A 19,945-nucleotide genomic window follows, 5' to 3' on the forward strand; every position below is an offset into this window, starting at 1 on the left:
GAAAACCAAGACGAAGCTCGGTATGGGCCTGAAGACGACGACGAAGACAAAGAAAAAGACGACGAAGAAACGGATACTTCCGATAGCGAAACGTGGGGGTGTATTACCGATTCTACCAATGTTGGGCGCGCTTGGATCCATGATTGGTGGAGCGGCTGGTGTAGCAAAGATGGTGAACGATGGAAAAGCTGCACAACGTCAGTTGCAAGAGATGCTACGTCACAATCGCGCCATGGAAGGTCACGGATTGTATCTCGCTCCATACAAACGTGGACGAGGAGTTTCAAAAAGAAAAAAAAAAACGTCAAAGAGACGCTAAAAATGCCAAAGGGCGAAACTACTAATATACAATTGCTGCAACTGGCAAAACGTATGCGCATTCCATACTTTAGAGGCGTGATTCGCTACCGATCGGTGGTATATATCAAAACGAGAGCAGCATCATAAATTTGGATAACGCTAAAGGATCAGGAACTCATTGGGTGGCGTACGCAAAGAGGGGGAATCGCGCTATATATTTCGACAGTTTTGGCAATCTTCGACCACCGAATGAATTGGTGCAATATTTCGGGCGGAACGTGACAAATATACAGTATAATCACACACCTGTTCAAACTTATGATCAGAGCATCTGTGGACAATTGTGTTTGCAGTTTCTCCGAACGGTCGATACACGTGAATTTAAAGACGGACATTGCATTATTTAACTCAGTATTCGTTAAACAGTTTTGCCGATATGTCTATGACATTCACGCTGACTGGAAAGAGTAGCGTCCTCGCGGCAAACTACTTTCCCGCCATAGATTTGAGCGACGATGAATACGAACTCGTCTAGCGGATTTTGAGACTTATCACACGATATCGAACGTGAATTCCTCGAATAATAAATTTTACTTTGGCAAAGATGACGCGGAAATTACGATTCCCGAGGGATCGTACGAGCTGCAAACGATACATGAATTTTTGAACCATGCAATTTCACGAAAACGTCCGCGACACGCTGTTCGTGATGACGATAAAAAACACATTGACAATGGTGACTTTGAAGATGAAGAATACCCGATAGTGCACCGCGCTAATTACAATACGATGAGGAGCGAGATCAAATGCGCCTACAGAATGAATTTTAACAAGTCTAACAACATTGGATCGCTGCTGGGATTCTCGAACCGTATACTGCAGCCGCGAAAATGGTATGAGTCGGACATGCCGATTAACATTATCAACGTGAACATTATCCGCGTAGAGTGTAACGTGACCGCGGGCGCATACAGCAACGGCAAACTCGTTCATACGATACATGAATTTTCACCGAGAGTACCACCAGGATATAAGATATCGGAAACACCGGCGCACATCATTTACTTGCCGATCATCGCGCGGAGCATTACGGATTTAACGTTACGCGTTGTCGACCAGGACAGACGATTGCTTGATTTTCGAGGAGAAGAGATCACCATTAGATTGCACGTACGACGACGACAGCGATAACGTACGTGTGCGGCGTATGTGATGCTTGTGTTGAACGGATCGAAAGACACGAGAAACACAATCTTTACGGAGCCAGCGACAACAATAACAACAACGTCGACATTCGCTAATATCCAATCATCCGGTTGCTCCAAGAAAAAGAAACTGAACGCATCAAACGTTGCGTTTTTACAATCTTTGGGATTCGCGGTGCGAAATATCTGAACAATGACCGATATCCTCAACATCGGGGAAGAGCCAATCTTCGACAATCGCATCATCAAAATTGAGACTCACACGTACAACCCGTTCGCCAACACCACGTTCGGACACAGTGATGAGATAAGAATACCCATACAACAACAGGATCTGTATACGTTGCCGTTTGACAGTTTTCTATACATCGAAGGAGAATTAAGGATAAATAGACCAGCCGAAGGATCTGATGTGATACTGGGAAATAATTGCGTCGCATTCATGTTTGATGAGATTCGATATGAACTCGATGGCGTGGAGATTGATCGCAACAGAACCGTGAGAATAACAAGTTTGCTCAAAAACTATGTAACGATATCATCCGATAGAAGCGTGATTATGAGAAACGCCAGCTGGAGTGATCCGACTACTGTGAATGAAAACTTCAATTTTTGCGTGCCGCTCTACATGTTATTGGGATTTTGCGAGGATTACAGATGAGTGGTGATTAACGCTCGTCACGAGTTGATCTTAATACGATCGCGCAACGACAACAATTGTCTGGTTGGAGATTCGACGCTGGAGCCTGTGATCAACATATTCAAGATACAATGGCGAATGCCACATGTGGTGTTGAGCGAGATTAAGAAGCTGTCTATGCTGCGCGCTCTGGAAAGCGGACGCTACCTCAGCACTGGGTTTTCGCTCGTGGGATCTGTATGAGTTTCCGCTATTGCAGCGTACAACCAAGCATTCGTGGGCCATTAAAACCGCGACTCACCTGGAGAAATCACGATACGTTATCTTTGCTCTGCAGACAGGCCGGAAGAATGTCATGTCTGAGGATATGAGTCGATTCGACGATTGTAAATTGACCAACGTGAACTCTATCTGAACTCGGAATGTTATCCGTACGACGACATGAATCTGGACTTCGATAAAAACAGATGGTCGTTTCTACGACACGTATGCGCGTATCTGCAAAAACTATTACGGATACGAGTATCTCGAGCCGAGTCTCACCGTCTCAATGTTTCTACGTAACGGCCCATTCGTAATCATCGATTGTTCTCGACAAAACGAATCGATCAAGAGCGCAACCGTGGATGTGAGATTGGAATTTGAGTGTAAGGAAAACGTGCCGATGAATACCTCTGCACACTGTCTCATCATACATGATCGCGTGATCCAGTACAACCCGTTGACCAACGTTGTGCGCAAAATCACCTAAATGCACCAACAATTTAGAGAGGGGGAAGCATAGCAGAATATAAATCAAAGTTATGAGATGGTTCTCATTCTTCTTTTTAAACTGATACATCGAAGAGAGAGATTTCGTCATGTCCGTGCCAACGTTTGTGGATCTACAGGGGTTTATCCTCAATAAACAATTAATTGTAAAGGAAGCGGCAATCCTGAGAAGAGGATTTATTTTATCACATTATTTTTTCGCATGTCCTGTACCATGGGATGTGTTCATAAAATCGGAGAGACACCAAGCCTCATGGTTGACTCGAAATCATCATGGATTACGATGGAATGATGGAAACGTTCCATATAGCATGGCTCAGCGTTTGATTACAACAGCTATCGTTGGTGGACCACATGAAGAAGAAGAAGAATCCATTCTCGTATATGTAAAAGGACTTGAAAAGCGAGAATGGTTAGCCGATATATTGGATGATGCGGGAAACGGTTTCATTATTGAGACCTTGGATGCTGATTACGACGATATCGAGTCTCTAAATAATCTAGATGTTAAAAACACTATGCGATGTGGAAAACATGTTAAGAATTGCGCATTACAAAATGTATTCAAAATATTTAACTGGTGGTCGCAACGCCAGAAAGAATTGCAATATTTGGAAAAATAAAATATTTAAACATTAATGTGTTTTATCTCTTATTCCCCTTCCCCAATCCTTTCCTCATGAATCGTTTCTAAGAATTCTATTTATCCGAGCGCCGTTTCCCCTTCTCCTAAATTTCATAGCGCCAATAGTATTCTAGAATCTCCCACCACATTTACCCCACTACTTTTAAAAATAAGCGTCATGTACAACACTCGATTAATTTCTTTATACGATCAGTGTCGCGTTAACCGTTCGTACTGGTGGTTTCACTTTTAAAATCTGGAAATATGTACTACGCTGAAGGAAGCAGCGGTTCCGGCAGACATGTGAATAATTACATACCGAATTGTAATGAAACTCCATCGTTTGAGAGCAAATGCGACAAGTAAGTTTAACTTTTTCTATTTTTCTATTTTGTGGTGTGCCTCGAGCAAGGCACTGGGGTTGCGCCGAATTAAGGATGAGGATCCTCGGGTCGTGCAGGACTTCGTAGGAAGTTAGGAGTGTTGTACTCTTTTCTTTCTCTTAAAATACACTTTTATTTCTGATTAAATTTGGTTTCACTTTATTTCTCGTTATTTCTTTAATTAAATATTCGCGTAACATTCGAGGTTTGGCTAGCGAGCGTTTATTAGTAATTCTTCTTAATGATTCAGATTTTTATTAGTGAGTCTCGTCCTGATGTTCCGGATTCTTATTAGCGACTCCGTCTTGATGTTTAGGAGTTTTATTCGAGACTGCCTTCGCGGGCGGGCTCTCCGTCTTATATCTTCTTTTGTTCTTTGATTTTCAACGGGCGAGGCCCTTGGAAACAAGTCCCCGATTGGTTAATAATATTCACGCGTTTTTGGTCTAAATGCAAGCGAAGCAGGTCGAAGTCCCTGGCCTTCGCTTGCAGCTCGCGATTTCCGTGCTTCGTGCGTGTTTCGCTGCGTTAGCGTTTTCGTTCGACGAGCGCTTGGCTAGAGCGCTCGTTTATAAGTAAAAATGTTTTATAATATTCTTATTCCTAATAATTACTGGTTATAGTTCGGGCTATAACAATTTTTATGTCTTTATATTTTTTACAAATTGTTTTATTTTTAAACTAATTTCATTTTTACAGCTTTTCATTAAAGCCTCATGCGGTTCGTATATTATGCAAACGATATGCATTGACAGCTACGGGATTTAAATTCCTCGAAATTGGTATCAAAGTGGATCCACCGAGTTACGTGGAAATCGCCATAGGAGATCATCGAGGAAAGGAACTGATACTATTTCTCGAAGCGTGGAAGGGACTCTACGAGCAACGTTACAATATTCAGAATCTGCTTCGAAACGACTCTAAAGATGCCTACAGTTTTATAAGCCTTGGACCACTAACAGTGCGAGTTCGTACGATTAACGACGCCAAGTTAATAAGTCTTGAATCTTCAAATGTATGCATGATGATGATCGAATCGACGTTACACCGTATGTTCGATCTCGATCCATGCATCGATGTAACTTTTGACCGATTAGTTAAAATTACCAATACAGTCGATATCAAGTTTACGCAATTTTCAAATATCGCGTCCACTGTAAAGGATAATAAAGAAGTATTAAATGTAATACACGCTAGCGACGCCTTCAACAAGCATCAGCTCATCGATTGTGAGCTGGCAGCTTTAGTTTTTAGTTCATAATATGTAGGAAAAAATATGTAAGAAAAAAATATGTAAAAGAATAAAAGAGTTTTTAAGTTTAAATTATGATGTAATTTCTTTGCACGCATTTCCAATCTCCATCTTTCTCCCACCCGTAAGCAGTCCCAGCTCTTATACGTATAGCTCCCCAATAGTTGCTTGGTCCTTGCGGCGGATGACGTCATGCGGGGAAGGAGGAACGTGACGCTAGAGACTGAGAGGCTAGGGACCGAGAGGCTAGGGACTGCGAGGCTAGGGATCGCGAGAGATAGCGCTTAGAGGAGACTAGGGACCGCAAGAGAGGTGTCGCAGCGAGAAACATGAAAGAGAGAGAGATAGCGCGAGGTTAGGGACTGCTAGAGAGATAGCGCTTAGGAGAGAAAGAGAGAGCGCGAGGTGAACGCAAGAGAAAGAGAGCGAGAGGCGCACGCGAGAGATGACGCAGTGAGGGAAAAGAACAGGAATTTTTAAAATGAATATATTAATTTAATATCAATTATTTTTAATTATGAATAAATGTGTATTATACATTTGTGTGTGTGTGTGTTTAAAAGAATATAATTGGATATAAATGAATATAAATGTATATAAATGTATATAAATGTGAATATAAATGTGAATATATAAATGTGAATATAAAATGGATATAAAATGGATATAAAATATAAATGAATATAAAGATAAGAATATAATGATAAGAATATAAAGATAAGAATATAAATGAATATTATAATATATATATAAAAATTGTCGGTGGTGGAGGTGGCTACGGTGGAACCGACGATGGTGGAGCGGCGGCGGATTGATGCGAGGCGGCCGGGCGGCTGTGCCGACGATGGTGGGGGTGGCAAGGCGACGGCCGTGGGACTGCTGCGAGGCGGGACTCCTGCATAACAGAAAAATCATTTTTTATTAGTATTTTCTTAATTATACATGACAAATATATATATTTTTCATTTTTTTTATTATAAAATAGATACATATAATCTCGATCTCCTCAAAAAATTCTCGAAGTCGGAAAATATCCGTCCACCACATCTCATTTAGATACGCCCATTCGCGGTCCTCCTCCCTATCTCCCCACAATTCATCCAAGTTTTGGCGATTCCGTCGCCGCAACATTCGAACTTTTTTCATTTTCGACACATTTATAAAGCCATGGATTTCGATGAATCCATTTATCGACTCGTCGTCGTCTGGGAATTCCTCTCTCATGTTCTAAAATTAACAAATTTATTAGATTCATTAGATAAAAATTGAATAATATAATCAAATAATAAAAAACTTACCGACAACGCACACGTTAAAAACAGAGCCCTTATGATGCTGACAATAAATGAGACCTTCCATGATTTTGGTTTCCTGTAATCTAATACTCTTTGCAGCCCTAAGAAGAGCATATTTCCAATTAATTCTGTTATTAGGGTCTCTAAAAAGTTGGAGCCCAATGTGCCTCCTAATTCAAACGGCATTTTTCACTTTTATTCACAACACTTTATTCTAGCACTTACACTGGCATTTCGCTCGGCGACTGTTCGAGACTTTTTGATGTGGAGACAGACTCTCTCCATAAGCTTCAGCTCCATCTCAAACTTTCCACAAAGGAATACCATAGTGATAAATATCTGTTTATAAATTCGAGCTGCCTGCGCTCACTGTCATACTGTTTTGTTTATACCCTCGAAAAGGACCACGAGAGCGCTTAGAAGAGAGAGAGCGTGAAGCGTTTACTAGAGATAGCGCGAGAGAGAGAGATGTAGCGGCGAAGAGCGCGAGAGATGACGCGCGAGAGAAGAAAAAGATGGCTCGGCGAGGTACATGAAAGAGAAAGATAGCGCGACGCTAGGGACCGCGAGAGAGCAAACGCTTTAGGAGAGCGTGTAGCGTTTACTAGAGATAGCGCGAGAGAGAGAGATGTAGCGGCGAAGAGCGCGAGAGATGACGCGCGAGAGAAGAAAGAGATGGCTCGGCGAGGTACATGAAAGAGAAAGATAGCGCGACGCTAGGGATCGCGAGAGAGCAAACGCTTTAGGAGAGCGTGAAGCGTACGCGAAGCAGAGAGAATTTAATTCTACTAATATTTTAATAATAAATTTTAATAATTTAAATAATGTCGCGATGAGGGAGAAGGACGTCTTATTCTAGAATAAATATATTTTTCTTTTAATATTAATAATTTTTAATTATATATGCGTGTAATACAGGTGTATCTGAATATAAGAAAAAATTGAATATATAAAAATAATATATCAAATAATTGATATTAAATATAAAAGGAATAATATAAGAATATAAAAATTTAAAGAGTATAGAATTTAAAATATAAGAATATAAAATTTAAAAGAGTATAGAATTTAAAATATTAAAAAATATATAAAAAGGTAATAGATAATAAAATGAATTAATATTATAAATGATAAAAATTAATAATATGAAATAGACCCCCCCGGCAGTGGATGTGATAACGGTGGTGGGGTGGCCGAGCGGTGTGGCGGCAAGCGGAGGTGCGGCGGTAGCTGCGTGGCGGTGAGAAGGTCGGGCGGCAGGCGATGGTGGGGGCTGCGCCGTGGATGCTCCTTCTATGACAGACAAAAATTTTTTATTAATTATTTTAATAATTTTTAAATTAAAAAGAAATACTTACAACACACTCTCGGTCCCCTCACATCCAACTCATCGTTTTCTAGGTCCGCATCCGGAATATTATGTTCTGACAACACATCTGATTTGATCTGATTGGATGGCAATAGCAATGGTGGCCATGGTGGCAATGGTATATTCATTGGGTTCCTACAAACTTTCATTTCTCCACTTAAAAAATGCAATATCTTTTGATATCGACGCTGAAAACACGCGATTTGGTTGTGTTTAGATGATATGACGCAGTTACATACGGTAGTTCCCATTAATTTCCTTTCATGAAATTGCAGAAAATGGGTCACATCTCTTGCTTGAGGTTTTTGCACATCAAGTTCGCGATTTCTTAAATAATGCACCATCGAAGTCACTGGAATGTTCTTCAATCTTTCCTGAGACGCCATATTCACTTTCAGAGTTCTCACTTTAAGTGTTTTAATTTTTTTAAACAGGAACGAAGTAAAGTCGACCCAACTAGCCAAAATTATATTTATTTAAAAAAACCGTTCAGAAATCAGTTGGAAAAAACCGTTGATATGTGAAGCCTCCATATTTAAGTCGAGGAGTAATATTAAAATAATAATTAGATACTTAAAAAGTCGCTAGTAAATTTTTTTATCAACGGTTTTTTCCAACTGATTTCTGAACGGTTTTTTTAAATAAATATAATTTTGGCTAGTTGGGTCGACTTTACTTCGTTCCTATTTTAAAATTTTACTAGCGACTTTTTAAGTATCTAATTATTATTTTTTTAAACAGTTTATTGTCTGCAAATAGGGCACAGACTGCACGATACTATTTGAGACACTGATAATCGACATTCGCAGCATCTATCTCCCAAAAGTAAAATGTATCTTTCAGTATCGTGTTTTCGCACAGCATGAGCACGTGAAAATAAGTCATTGACTCGCAAAAAACATGCTGTGCAAAATTTGTCATTATTAACTTCATAATAAAAAGAAATGCAACACATTTTTTGTAGTTCGTCAATATCGTGGATATCAGCTCGTTTTAGAACTCGCACTTGTTTTTGTTCAGTAAGGTCCGCACTACACTCACTATCATAATCGGAGTCTTCTAAAATTCTTATATTATCATCATCATCATCGGATGATTCTTCTATGTTCATAATTTCTTCATTGTCCACTTCTTCGACATCTATATACATGTCTTCATCTTCCTCAATGGCCTCATTATTCTCAAAGACCTCTTCTCCATTTTCGATGACAATCACATCTTCATCAGACGATTCATCTAATATTGCCTCGAAATTATTATTTTCCATTTTTGTCACATTACTGCACAATTTTTCCACACTTTTTAAAATCACGTTCTATAGAGCACTTACACCCGCTATACTTTTTTCCGACGTATCTGTGCGCTTGCAAATTACGTACTATGGTTTGAAGTGGCAGCAGTCCTTATTTCGTCTAATCATTTCTTCCCCTCTTCATGATTAACGGATTGTTTAATTACATATCAGAAAGATGATCTCCCTTCATCACGTTATCGCTTTTGACACAGAGCGGCCGGACATCGGCGCTCATTTTTGTTTATAAAAATTCAAGCGGCCGGACATCGGCGCTCCCTAAACAATGAGAAAGAATTCCGCTTAGGGGGAGGGGAAAGGTTCCGCAAAGGCTGCCGAATATCGGCGCGTAATGCAACACGGTCTTTTACCGCGAAAAAAAACACGTGTCCCGACGTGTTCATTGCGATAAGCGCGACCTCCCAAGATCCCCTCAGATGGTGGAGGGGGAGGGGGAGGTACCGCGTGGGTGGCCGAATGTCGGCAAAATTATCGCAAAAGAATTCTTCCTAAACAATGAGGAAGAAACGTCGCAGCCTTTGGGAAGGGGGGTGGGGCGGAAGTACCGCCAAAGCGCGTCCCTTATGGGGGCGGGGAGGGGAAGTACCGCGAGGGCGGCCGAATATCGGCGCTCACTTTGCGGTGTTTTGTTTATAATAAAACATGTTAGATAATTCAAAGTAATACAATACGCTGTTTTGTTTATGAAAAACAATACGCGATAAGCGTCTCCCGCACAGCGATAAGCGCTCCCGCCCCGCGTGACGTCATCCCCCTCGCCTACAAGATCCCCCCCGCCCCGCGTGACGTCATACCCCCTCGCCCCGGAGAACCCCCCCCGCCCCGCGCGCCCCTCGGAGGACCTGAGTTAGAACTCTCCTTGTATTCCTACTGCCTTTCTATTTCCTAATTTAAGTAAGGTATGTTTTAATCATTTACTTTATAATAATTGTTGGTTTGAACTTGGTTTGCGCTATGCTTTTATAAAATGATTCCTTCTATATAGTATTATCCTTTAATTTTAGACTTGATAAGGACCTGAACCAAAAGTCGAAACGTAGTCTGTATATTTATATATGATATCGAATTAATAAAGATCAATTAAGCCAGTTGGGTCGTTTACAATAATTGCTTAATTAATGAAGTTACTTTGGGTTCTGAATGTGAGGAATATCTTAACGAATTACTACTGGAAGGTCACGTAGACATTGTTAAAATTATTCGAGAAAATTGTTTAACATTTTATGTGACTGCTGCAGAAGAAATTCGTAAAAGATTACCAATAAATGACACATTTTTATCACAATTAATAGTTTTTCAACCATTTGTAAGCTTATTTTATAATAGAGAAACATCATTCAATAACATTTCTTTCGTCATTAAAACTATTAGCGGTTTTGATGAAGATGCTTTAAAAAAAGAATGGATTGCATTAGCATCAGATTTTACAATGGAAGAAAAACAAAGCCTCACTAAATTAAATTTTGATAATGCTTGGAAAGAAATTTTACAACGTCGAGACACCAATAATAATGCTAAATATCCTAATTTAAAAAATATTATAAATACTATTAGATCGCTTCCAAATTCTAATGCCGATCCGGAGAGAATGTTTTCTCTTTTAAATAATGTAAAAACAAAAAAACGTAATAAATTTTCGTCGGCTTCTGTTAATGCTATTTGTGTATTTAAATCTGCATTAAAGACGAGGGGAGAAACAGCTATAAACATGCAAGTTAATGAAAAACATTTGTTTCTTATGTCGGCGGACAAATTATATGCTACTGCTGTAAAAAAAATAAAAATATTTTAAAGCTACATGCTGCAGACGCTGATGTTGCCGACATACCTGGTCCCTCGTCTTATTAATAATACATTTTATTTAAAAAACGTCATGCTTATAAGCATGTAAGAAAATTGTGTATATAAATATATATATAAATATATATATAAATAAATATATATATATATATGTATACAATTATATGCATATATGTATGTAATATATATAATATATATAATATATATACATATATATATATATATATATATATATATCAGTTAATTCTTTTTATTTACAAATTTTTAGTACTCTCTGAATGAATTCACTCTCAAACAATTTGTCACACTTGTCATTCACACAAATATATTTTTTGAAATTTTAAAAACATCTTGAACTTTTTAAATATTTAAAGCTTCGAATCTTCGAAAATAAAATAATATTCAAAAATAATAGCTTTAGGCTATATTGCAATTCATATATTCTAATATTTCTAATATTTTAACAAATTCAACATTTTATTTTTATATTATTTTTGTATACATTTAATATAGACTTAATAATTTTAATATTTGAAGCATGTTAAAAATGTCTTGTGTCTTTGTAAAATACATTAGAGCAGAGCATCCAACTATTTTGGAATTAAATGTGTAATGAATTTATTGAATCTTCTAAGTTTGTTTTTTTAATTTATTTTTATTAGAAAAATTTATAACTTTAATAAGTTCGTTTAGAGTTATAATTAATTATTTCCAATTCTATATTTAATAAATCCTTTTTGAAGTTAATCTTCAATATTTTGTTTAAAAATTTAATATCAGATTTATTTTGCATTTTAATTTATGTTTAATATTTTAGATTGCTTACTATTTAAGTAAATCTGTCTGGACCCACGGCAATTATTTGTCAAATATTTAGAATGAGTTTCTCGCGAGTGCTTTACACTGGTACAGTTAGTACCGTTATTACCGCGAAATGGCTCTGCAGCGAATAGTCTTTCCGTAGTAAGAAAACAGGTGAAGAGAGTATATAAGACGATCAAACTGTTAGATTGATGCCTTGATGTTCAAGGTTTTTATAAAAGAACGTTGTTTTCATTTTTATTTTCATGTATCTGGTTTTAACATTTATGTTCTCGTCAAAGTGGAAATTAGTATTTAAATATGTGTGATTACATGTTTTAACTGAATATTAAAACATTTTTTTTAAGAAATTGCTATACACAATCATATTTATAGCAAATTATATGGTATTTATTATAAACTTTACAGATAGAGAACTTAAGTTATAAAAGTAACGTGTTTAAAAAGAGGAAAGAAAAATAATAAACAACATAAAATTGTTCCCATTTAATGTATGTAAAATTATCTTTTTTTGATGAATCTCTTCTGATGATCTAATTTTATTACAATTTATCATACATATTATCTAGAATTTAATGCACTGAAATATATAAATGTCTCAGTTTAATAAATTTTAAAGTCAAACACTTTTTCAAAAGAATTGTTTTAAAATAAAAATTTTAATGTTTTAATAATTGGTACATAAGTGAACGTACAAGTTGAAGTCTTAATTGTGAGAATTTAAAAATGTTGATAGTATGTGTGCCAACAAATAACGTTCGACTCATCTACATTATCCAAATTTTTTTTAATATACAGGATTGACAAGTTGAGATATACTGATATACATTGCAATATTTTATCAATTGTTGAATCAGGTATCCTAAAAGAATATGAATTTTGTATAAAAATCAACAAACTATCATTAAATTCATCTTCAGAAGTATCAGAAAGATTTATATGATCTGCACAATAATTTATATTAAAATCCTTATTAGTGTTTATATTCGACTCAATATTATTATTGGTATTTAAATCTTTATCAATGTTATAAATACAATTATTAGGAAAAATCTCTGTCGAATTATTTGAATTATCTATAGCACTGACTTTTTCAATATTTAACTTACATTTAGCTAAATGTTTTCTAAATTCTGAATAAGTTTTGAACACGGAAGAATAGTTTGAAAAACAACATTGTAAGTTTAATTGTGAACCTTCATAAAACGAATGAATCATTATTGTCGACATAATTAATTGAACTTCCTATCAATTCAGAGATTTTTAAGAATTTTGGAAATGTACTGGACAAATTTAAATCTTCAAACAAAATTTTTTTCTATATTGAAATGTGTCTTTATGTTTGGAAATAATTTGTGATTTTTCATTTTGCGTAGCACTTTTAAGAAAAAGAATTGCATCCTTAATTTCAGCTTTTGTTAATTTCTCATTTTCATCTTCTGTTTGATTTGTTACTATTATTTTCGGAATTTTTATTGTACGTTTTTCGTTTTGTGCCTCTTCTTACATTGAAGAACCTATTTGCTAAATAGCCTGTTTTAGTTATTGGATCATAAAAAGATTCCTGAAAAACAATAAAATATAAATGTAAAAAATTGTTATAAAAATTAATGGAATATTTAAATTTCAAAATATACTGTTTAAATATTATTATGTATTTACATAGCCTAATTCAATTTCTGGATCTTTTAATTTAGGGAAAATTTCCGCTATAATTTTAATGAAATAACGCTTATCTACTGAAGTTAATGAACACTTTAATTCTTTTTTTACAATAAGCATTTGAGTTACAACTATGTTAATTATTCGCCTTCTACCTTTTTCACTTAAAAATCCTTTGGTATTGTACTCTTCAAAGATATCTATTCCACAGGGACTTTCCAAAATAACTTTTAATGCTCTGAAAATTTATATAAAAGATATAAATCACAAGGCTCCTATGATTAAAATCAATTAATCTAATAAAAAAGGGCAATGAGCCGTAGCAAGAAGTTAGCGCTCAATATTAATTTATTTAATTAAGATCTATTGGTAAATCTATTGGAACGTTCGTAAAGAGCGAGACGACATCCAAAGAAGCCAATTTGACATTTGGTCCAAGGTGGATGCCGCTCAAATTCTTCACAATTGAAAAGGGTTATGATAGAATTAATTTCTTGGACGCCGCAATTATTGTTAGTCAAAATTTCCTGATGTTCGATTGGTTCCATAAGCCTACCTTTTCAGGTAGGTTCCTCAATTTCTATTCCCACCATCCTCTCTCACACAAACGAGGTGTTATTCTCAATTAAACTGATAGAGCTTTACAGATTTTAGATCCTATATTCCAAGAAAAAAATTCGAACTTCATTATCGAAATCCTTTTAGAAAATGGATATCCGCTACCTTTTATTTTCTTCACGATTAATAGCAGAATTAAAAAATTAATTTTTGCTTGTAACAATATTGACAATCCTAATAATTCCAAGAATAACAAGTTTTTTACGATTCCTTCTTTGTGAAGAACATTTCTGAGAGATTTTCCAAAATTGGTAAAAAATATGACTTTAACATTGCATATTCCTGTCATAATACACTAAAGAAATTTATTAGAACGGGCAAAGGTTTTTAGATAGCAGATCTACAATGTAGTGTATAAAATTAATTGCATTGACTGCGGTGTTTCTTATGTCGGACAAACAAAACGAGAATAAAAGAACATCGATCGGATATTAACAGGGCTACATCCCCATCTGTTATTTCCAGCCACCGTTTAAAGTACAATCACGAATTCGACTGGGATAATGTAAAAATTTTAGACGCAGAACCGTCATATTACAAGAGAATTATCTCGGAAATAGTACATATAAAGCGTCAGATTTCGGGCTTAAATAAGCAAAGTGACACAGACTCATTATCTGAAGAATATACTCCTTTCCTAAACTTCCCCCCTACTTTTTCCTTCCCTCTCCTTTCTTGTTCTTCTTCCTCACTCCTGACATCCTTTTATTTCCATATATATATCTTTGACGGTTTTCAAATTATGTGTCTTTTGTTCGTGGTAATAACGACAACCCAACAAACGTCTCACATGTTCTACAAATAGTAATTTTTGAAGGATTCTCAGGAAATAATTCTGTATGGATTTCAATTTTTTTTCTTATTTGGATAACTATTTCACTTTTCTCACCTAATTAATTTTATTACAATCTATTACTCAAACGATTAAGGGGATGTTTCGACAATTTGTTAACGATTACTTTTATATCGCGACTTTTAATACGACCGCTGGTTTAGAATATTTATGTATTTTATTTGAATGATAGTTGGTTTACAATATTTTTGTATTTTAGTTATTTAATTTAATTATACGTTGCGAATTATGTTTTGCGTTTATAACTACCAACAAGATTGTATATTTACGTACATTATTAATTTTTGGTACACTGAAGATGATCTATTGTAGATCGAAACGTTTGTTATATATTGATTTTAATTAAATATACTATATATATAAATTAATATTGAGCGCTAACTTGCTACGACTCATTGCCCTTTTTTATTAGATTGATTTTATATAAAAGATACAGTATCAAGAGACACGGTAGTGTCTCGCGCCAAGTCTACTGAGCGTAGCTTTGCGTAGCGACTGCGAGGCATGCCGTGTTATTATACGCGAGTCGGACAGTTGAGAGTATCATATATTTCTGATACGCAATAACGGTTGAAGCGATCGAGTTCTTACTACGCTCAATCGATAGATTGAGTTTAAATTATATAATAAAAGTGCCTTTACTTTTTCTCTATGTGCTTTGTAAAACGGAGATATTATAATGTAAAGTTTGATTTTCTAAAAAATTGATTCAAGTTTTGGTCGTCGTCATCATCGACCTTCTCAATGCGCATGTACCAGAAAATGTCCAGTTCGAGCATTCATTACAAGACAGCGTTGATGTCGCTCCATGAATGTCATTTATTTAGGTTATCAGTTTTGACATATTTTGATATTTTGACACATAGGTTCAGTTTTGATGTATAAAGTAAAAGTATATTTGTTTCATTTTACGAGAACTCTTTGTAAAACGTTCTAAATAAAGTAGGAGATTGAAGTATTTATATATAAAGATACAAGTGTATGTAAAAACTTTCGAGGAAAGATGGTGAGTGATTTAAAACCGAAGTGCTCTATTTCCTGTTGGTATCCAACATTCAAGAAAGATGCCTTGGAGGCTACGATTCTCGACATTCCTGACGATGTATTAAAATACTTGGAGCACGACGCGTTTGTGTTGCCTATCGAGGCGGTGAAATCGTTAGCAGAGAATTCCGAATGGACTGACGGTTCACCGGTGACCGGTGAGGATGAGGTTCATTATCCTTTCTATATTGAAAAATTCATGCAATGAATTATAATTATAATTAGAGATAACTACCTAATTTATAAAAGTCTCTTTAATCATTACAGGAAACGTACTATCAACCAGCATTTCTTGAATTCAGTAAAAAAATACAAGATGTATTAGACGAATATGATGCAATATTCATTAAAACAAATTGGAGCTCACCTGTAGTAAGTTATCTTTCACCGTATATTATTATCATCTTTTATAGTTGAATGACTTATTTTTTGAAAAATATAAAATTCTTTTTGAAATGTTTATTTTTATGAAAATATGAAGAACTTGTGTATTTATATGTAAAAGAAGAAACACTATATGTATAATAAAAGTTAAATTTTTTCTCAAGTGATTAAAATGGCACAAATAATTATATTATTTATAAATTTTCCATTATATATAATCCTTTTAATATATACTTTTGTAATAATTATTATTTTGATAATTGTATGAATATGATATGAATATAATTGTAGTTTTATAATTGTTTATAATTATCTTGTAGGATGCAACATGGGTTGCGCCAACAAAAACTCTCAAATGTAGGACCTTGAAGGAAGTCTATTTATTGTTGAAGAGTTCTGACAGAATTGCTAAAGACTTGAATACTGTAAAATCTTTAAGAGAATGCGAGAATCCTTAACGAGATTCAAATGCGTATAATCGTATCATTCATAGAGTTTGTCTCTTATAGATTCTTTCGACGTCGTACGACGCAAAAAAGACAAAGTAAAAATAATAGATTTTGGTCCGATGGATGCATCGTCTACCAAAGGAAAGCTCTTTACGTAGGAGGAATTACAAAATCTTATTAGTGACACATCAGAGTTTCGTTTTATCTGAGAGGATATAGGAATTCAACCAAAGCCTCCTACACACTTTTTCATTCCGCAAGAGATCAGCGAGTTTTTCCAATCGAGCGATAACGTCACGTTACTGGACATTATTCAAAGGGTATGTTTTTGCTGAAGAAATACTCTTGCAAAATTTTGCAACTTTTACTATTATTAATTTTAGATTTGATATTCAATTATGACAATTCAGTATTCGGTTTTTTTTTATTAGGAGTTGGACAGTCAATGAAAAGAGCATGAAAATATTAACAGTTTAGAGAATTCTTGATGTATATATAATGATGATAATAAGTATTTTTCTTATATATATGAATATTAGCTGTAATTTTCTCGCAGCTGTAACTGGTTTATTCATATGTATATAAGAAATGCAAAATTTAAAAGAAATTTAAATATGTAAATGTATTCTCCATATATTTTATCTTTTCTTCAAAAAATGAGAAGCTAGTATCTAAAGTACAAGCTAATCAATATATAAACGATTATATATACACAATAAATAGAGATTCTATTCATTAATTTCAATATATTACAATTCTAGTCCGTTTAAGTCCTATGTTTTGAGATCATTCGATTAATTGTAATGCTAAAGAGGAATAATCGAACTTGTTCAAATTATTTCATTCTTGTTAAATTATTCAAATCTTCAAATTATCTGTATATACATAATGCACAGACGTTCATATAATAAATATATTATTTTTTCAGATCTTTGCTGTGGAAAAGACATACAATAATTTAGACGTTTCCCTGCTATTTCGTTTGAATTTACATTTTGCAATACACTACTACATCTATATGCGATATTACATATATGTGACTTTTCTTCATAACCTTTCTTGTTACGCTATCATCTTATTATTTTTTCATATGTAATTATTGACATAAAATAAGAAATTTGAAAAAAAAATATATAATATATAATAAATAAAATATAAAAAAAAAAGTTATAAATAAATTAGTGATATAGAGAGAGAGGGAATATACTCGTGTGACGTTTTCGAACGCAACCTTGAATATATGAATATACATACATCCCATGCGCACACACACATTCTCATGCGCTTACATACATCTTCACATGTTCACACACACATATGCCGTTATACAGGGTGATAGAGAGAGAGAGAAAAAGAGAGAGAGAGAGAGAGAGAGAGAGAGAGAGAGAGAGAGAGAGAGAGAGAGAGAGAGAGAGAGAGAGAGAGAGAGAGAGAGAGAGAGAGAGAGAGAGAGAGAGAGAGAGAGAGAGAAAGCTTATATTTATTAAGAGCGCTCTGGGACTACGTCCCCTCAAGCGCACAAAAAACAGATTACAAGCAAAGTAGTATAAAAGATTTCATACATCATGTGTCGCGTCACATGATTCGCTCTCACAGATAATCCAATATATGGACGAATGAGACAATGAATAAATGTGTGGCATGTACGTCTCGCAACCTCGCACATGTATCTCTGTGTGTAGTGAAATAGTATATTTATATGTAGTGAAATAGTATAATAGTATAATATAATGGAAAGGTAAAAATAAAAATTTGGGTGAAGTGTGCATTTGAGAGATGAAAGATGAAAGATGAAATGGTGAATATAGTGAGAATATAATTATAGTATACTTCAAGACGAGGTGAGGCGGAAGCAAAAGTTACAAAAAAGTCGTACTGAACAAGTGTTCATAGAGTTTGCTTTTGAAGTCATTGATAGTTCGTGCCCCCCGTATTTCAGACGGCAAGTCGTTCCATAGCCTGGATGCGCTGGACCTAAAAGAGCGTTTGTAGATTTCAGTTCTGCACAAGGGCAGGGTGAGTAAGTCCCCTGAAGCTCGCGTGGTTCTCAGTGCTGTTGTAGATTTAAAGGCCAGTTCGTTATATATGACACGTGGCTCCTGTGTGCATATTATATTGAAGAGCTGGCATCCAATGAAGTACTTTCTTCTGGCTTCACTCTTGAGCTGGCGAAGTTCTCTATAATGCGGTGTTATATGCTCATCCCATCTTGCGTTAGACACGAATCTAATGTAGGCATTCATTGCTCTATAAAGCTGCATGTTCTGTTGATCCGTTATGTCAGTTAGCGCCGCACAGCAGTAGTCCAGGTGCGAAAGAACCAGTGAGATGATTAGGTGCAATCTGAGCTCAGTAGGTAGCAGGTGTTTAGACAATTTAAGCTGATATAATTTCGTACGTACTTTTTTGACGACATTTTGAACATGAAGATTCCATGACAATGTGTTGGTGATAGTGAGAGAAAGAGAGAGAGGGGGAGAGAGAGAGAGGGGAGGGGGAGAGAGAGAGAGAGAGAGAGAGAGAGAGAGAGAGAGAGAGAAAATAATATTTTATAATAATTTATAATATTTTGTAATAATTTATTTTATAATATTTTATAATAATTTATTTTATAATATTTTATAATAATTTATTTTATAATATTTTATCACATATTGATATATATATTTTCCCGTCCGCGTCCGCGACCACGTCCGCGACCTCGCCTACTTCCAGCTCGCGACCAACGAGCGCTTCTATGTTTTACTGTAATAAACAAAATTTAAATATAATATAAAATTTTTCTTTAATATATACATATTTTTAAAATTTATTTTTATTATGCTTACGTTGTAAATTATTATGAAGATTTTCTTCACCATCGTTAGCCAGTACTCTGCGTTGATACCACTGCTTAGCTAGAGCAGGCGGAGCTGGAGCAGGAGCACGAGCAGGAGTTGATCCAGGAGTAGAAGCAGGAGTACGAGCACAAGCTGGAGCATGAGTAGGAGTAGGAGAGTACTCTGCGTTGATACCACTGCTTTTGCGGTGGCTAATTGCCTCTTCAAATCCTCCAACTCTATCCGCATGATCTCGTTCTCCAACGCGACATTATAATCGTCGCTCAACGAGCCGTCGCGCTAAAAAATAAAAATTAAATTAAATTAAATCAATCTCTCTCT

General features: G+C 35.3%; 1 protein-coding gene across 1 annotated transcript; it reads left to right on the forward strand.

The window, feature by feature from the left end:
• Positions 1 to 15,910: 15,910 nt before the first annotated feature.
• On the forward strand, positions 15,911 to 16,793 carry LOC145938710 (uncharacterized). The gene is made up of 3 exons (XM_083042470.1): positions 15,911 to 16,120; positions 16,219 to 16,323; positions 16,656 to 16,793. Exons 1-3 carry the CDS (start codon positions 15,911 to 15,913, stop codon positions 16,791 to 16,793), a joined length of 453 nt encoding a protein of 150 aa, XP_082898596.1.
• Positions 16,794 to 19,945: the final 3,152 nt, after the last annotated feature.

This window comes from Prenolepis imparis, unplaced genomic scaffold (genome assembly GCF_030444845.1).
Source record: "Prenolepis imparis isolate NDT839.2.m4 unplaced genomic scaffold, iyPreImpa1.0 SCAF_7, whole genome shotgun sequence".
Lineage (NCBI taxonomy): Eukaryota > Metazoa > Arthropoda > Insecta > Hymenoptera > Formicidae > Prenolepis > Prenolepis imparis.

Excerpts from the sequence above, each read along its gene's own strand:
- LOC145938710 (XM_083042470.1), top strand. The coding sequence starts at position 15,911 with ATGGTGAGTGATTTAAAACCGAAGTGCTCTATTTCCTGTTGGTATCCA. Across the intron at positions 16,121-16,218 it reads CGGTGACCGGTGAGGATGAG|GAAACGTACTATCAACCAGC; the intron begins GTTCATTATCCT and ends TAATCATTACAG. Across the intron at positions 16,324-16,655 it reads CAAATTGGAGCTCACCTGTA|GATGCAACATGGGTTGCGCC; the intron begins GTAAGTTATCTT and ends ATTATCTTGTAG.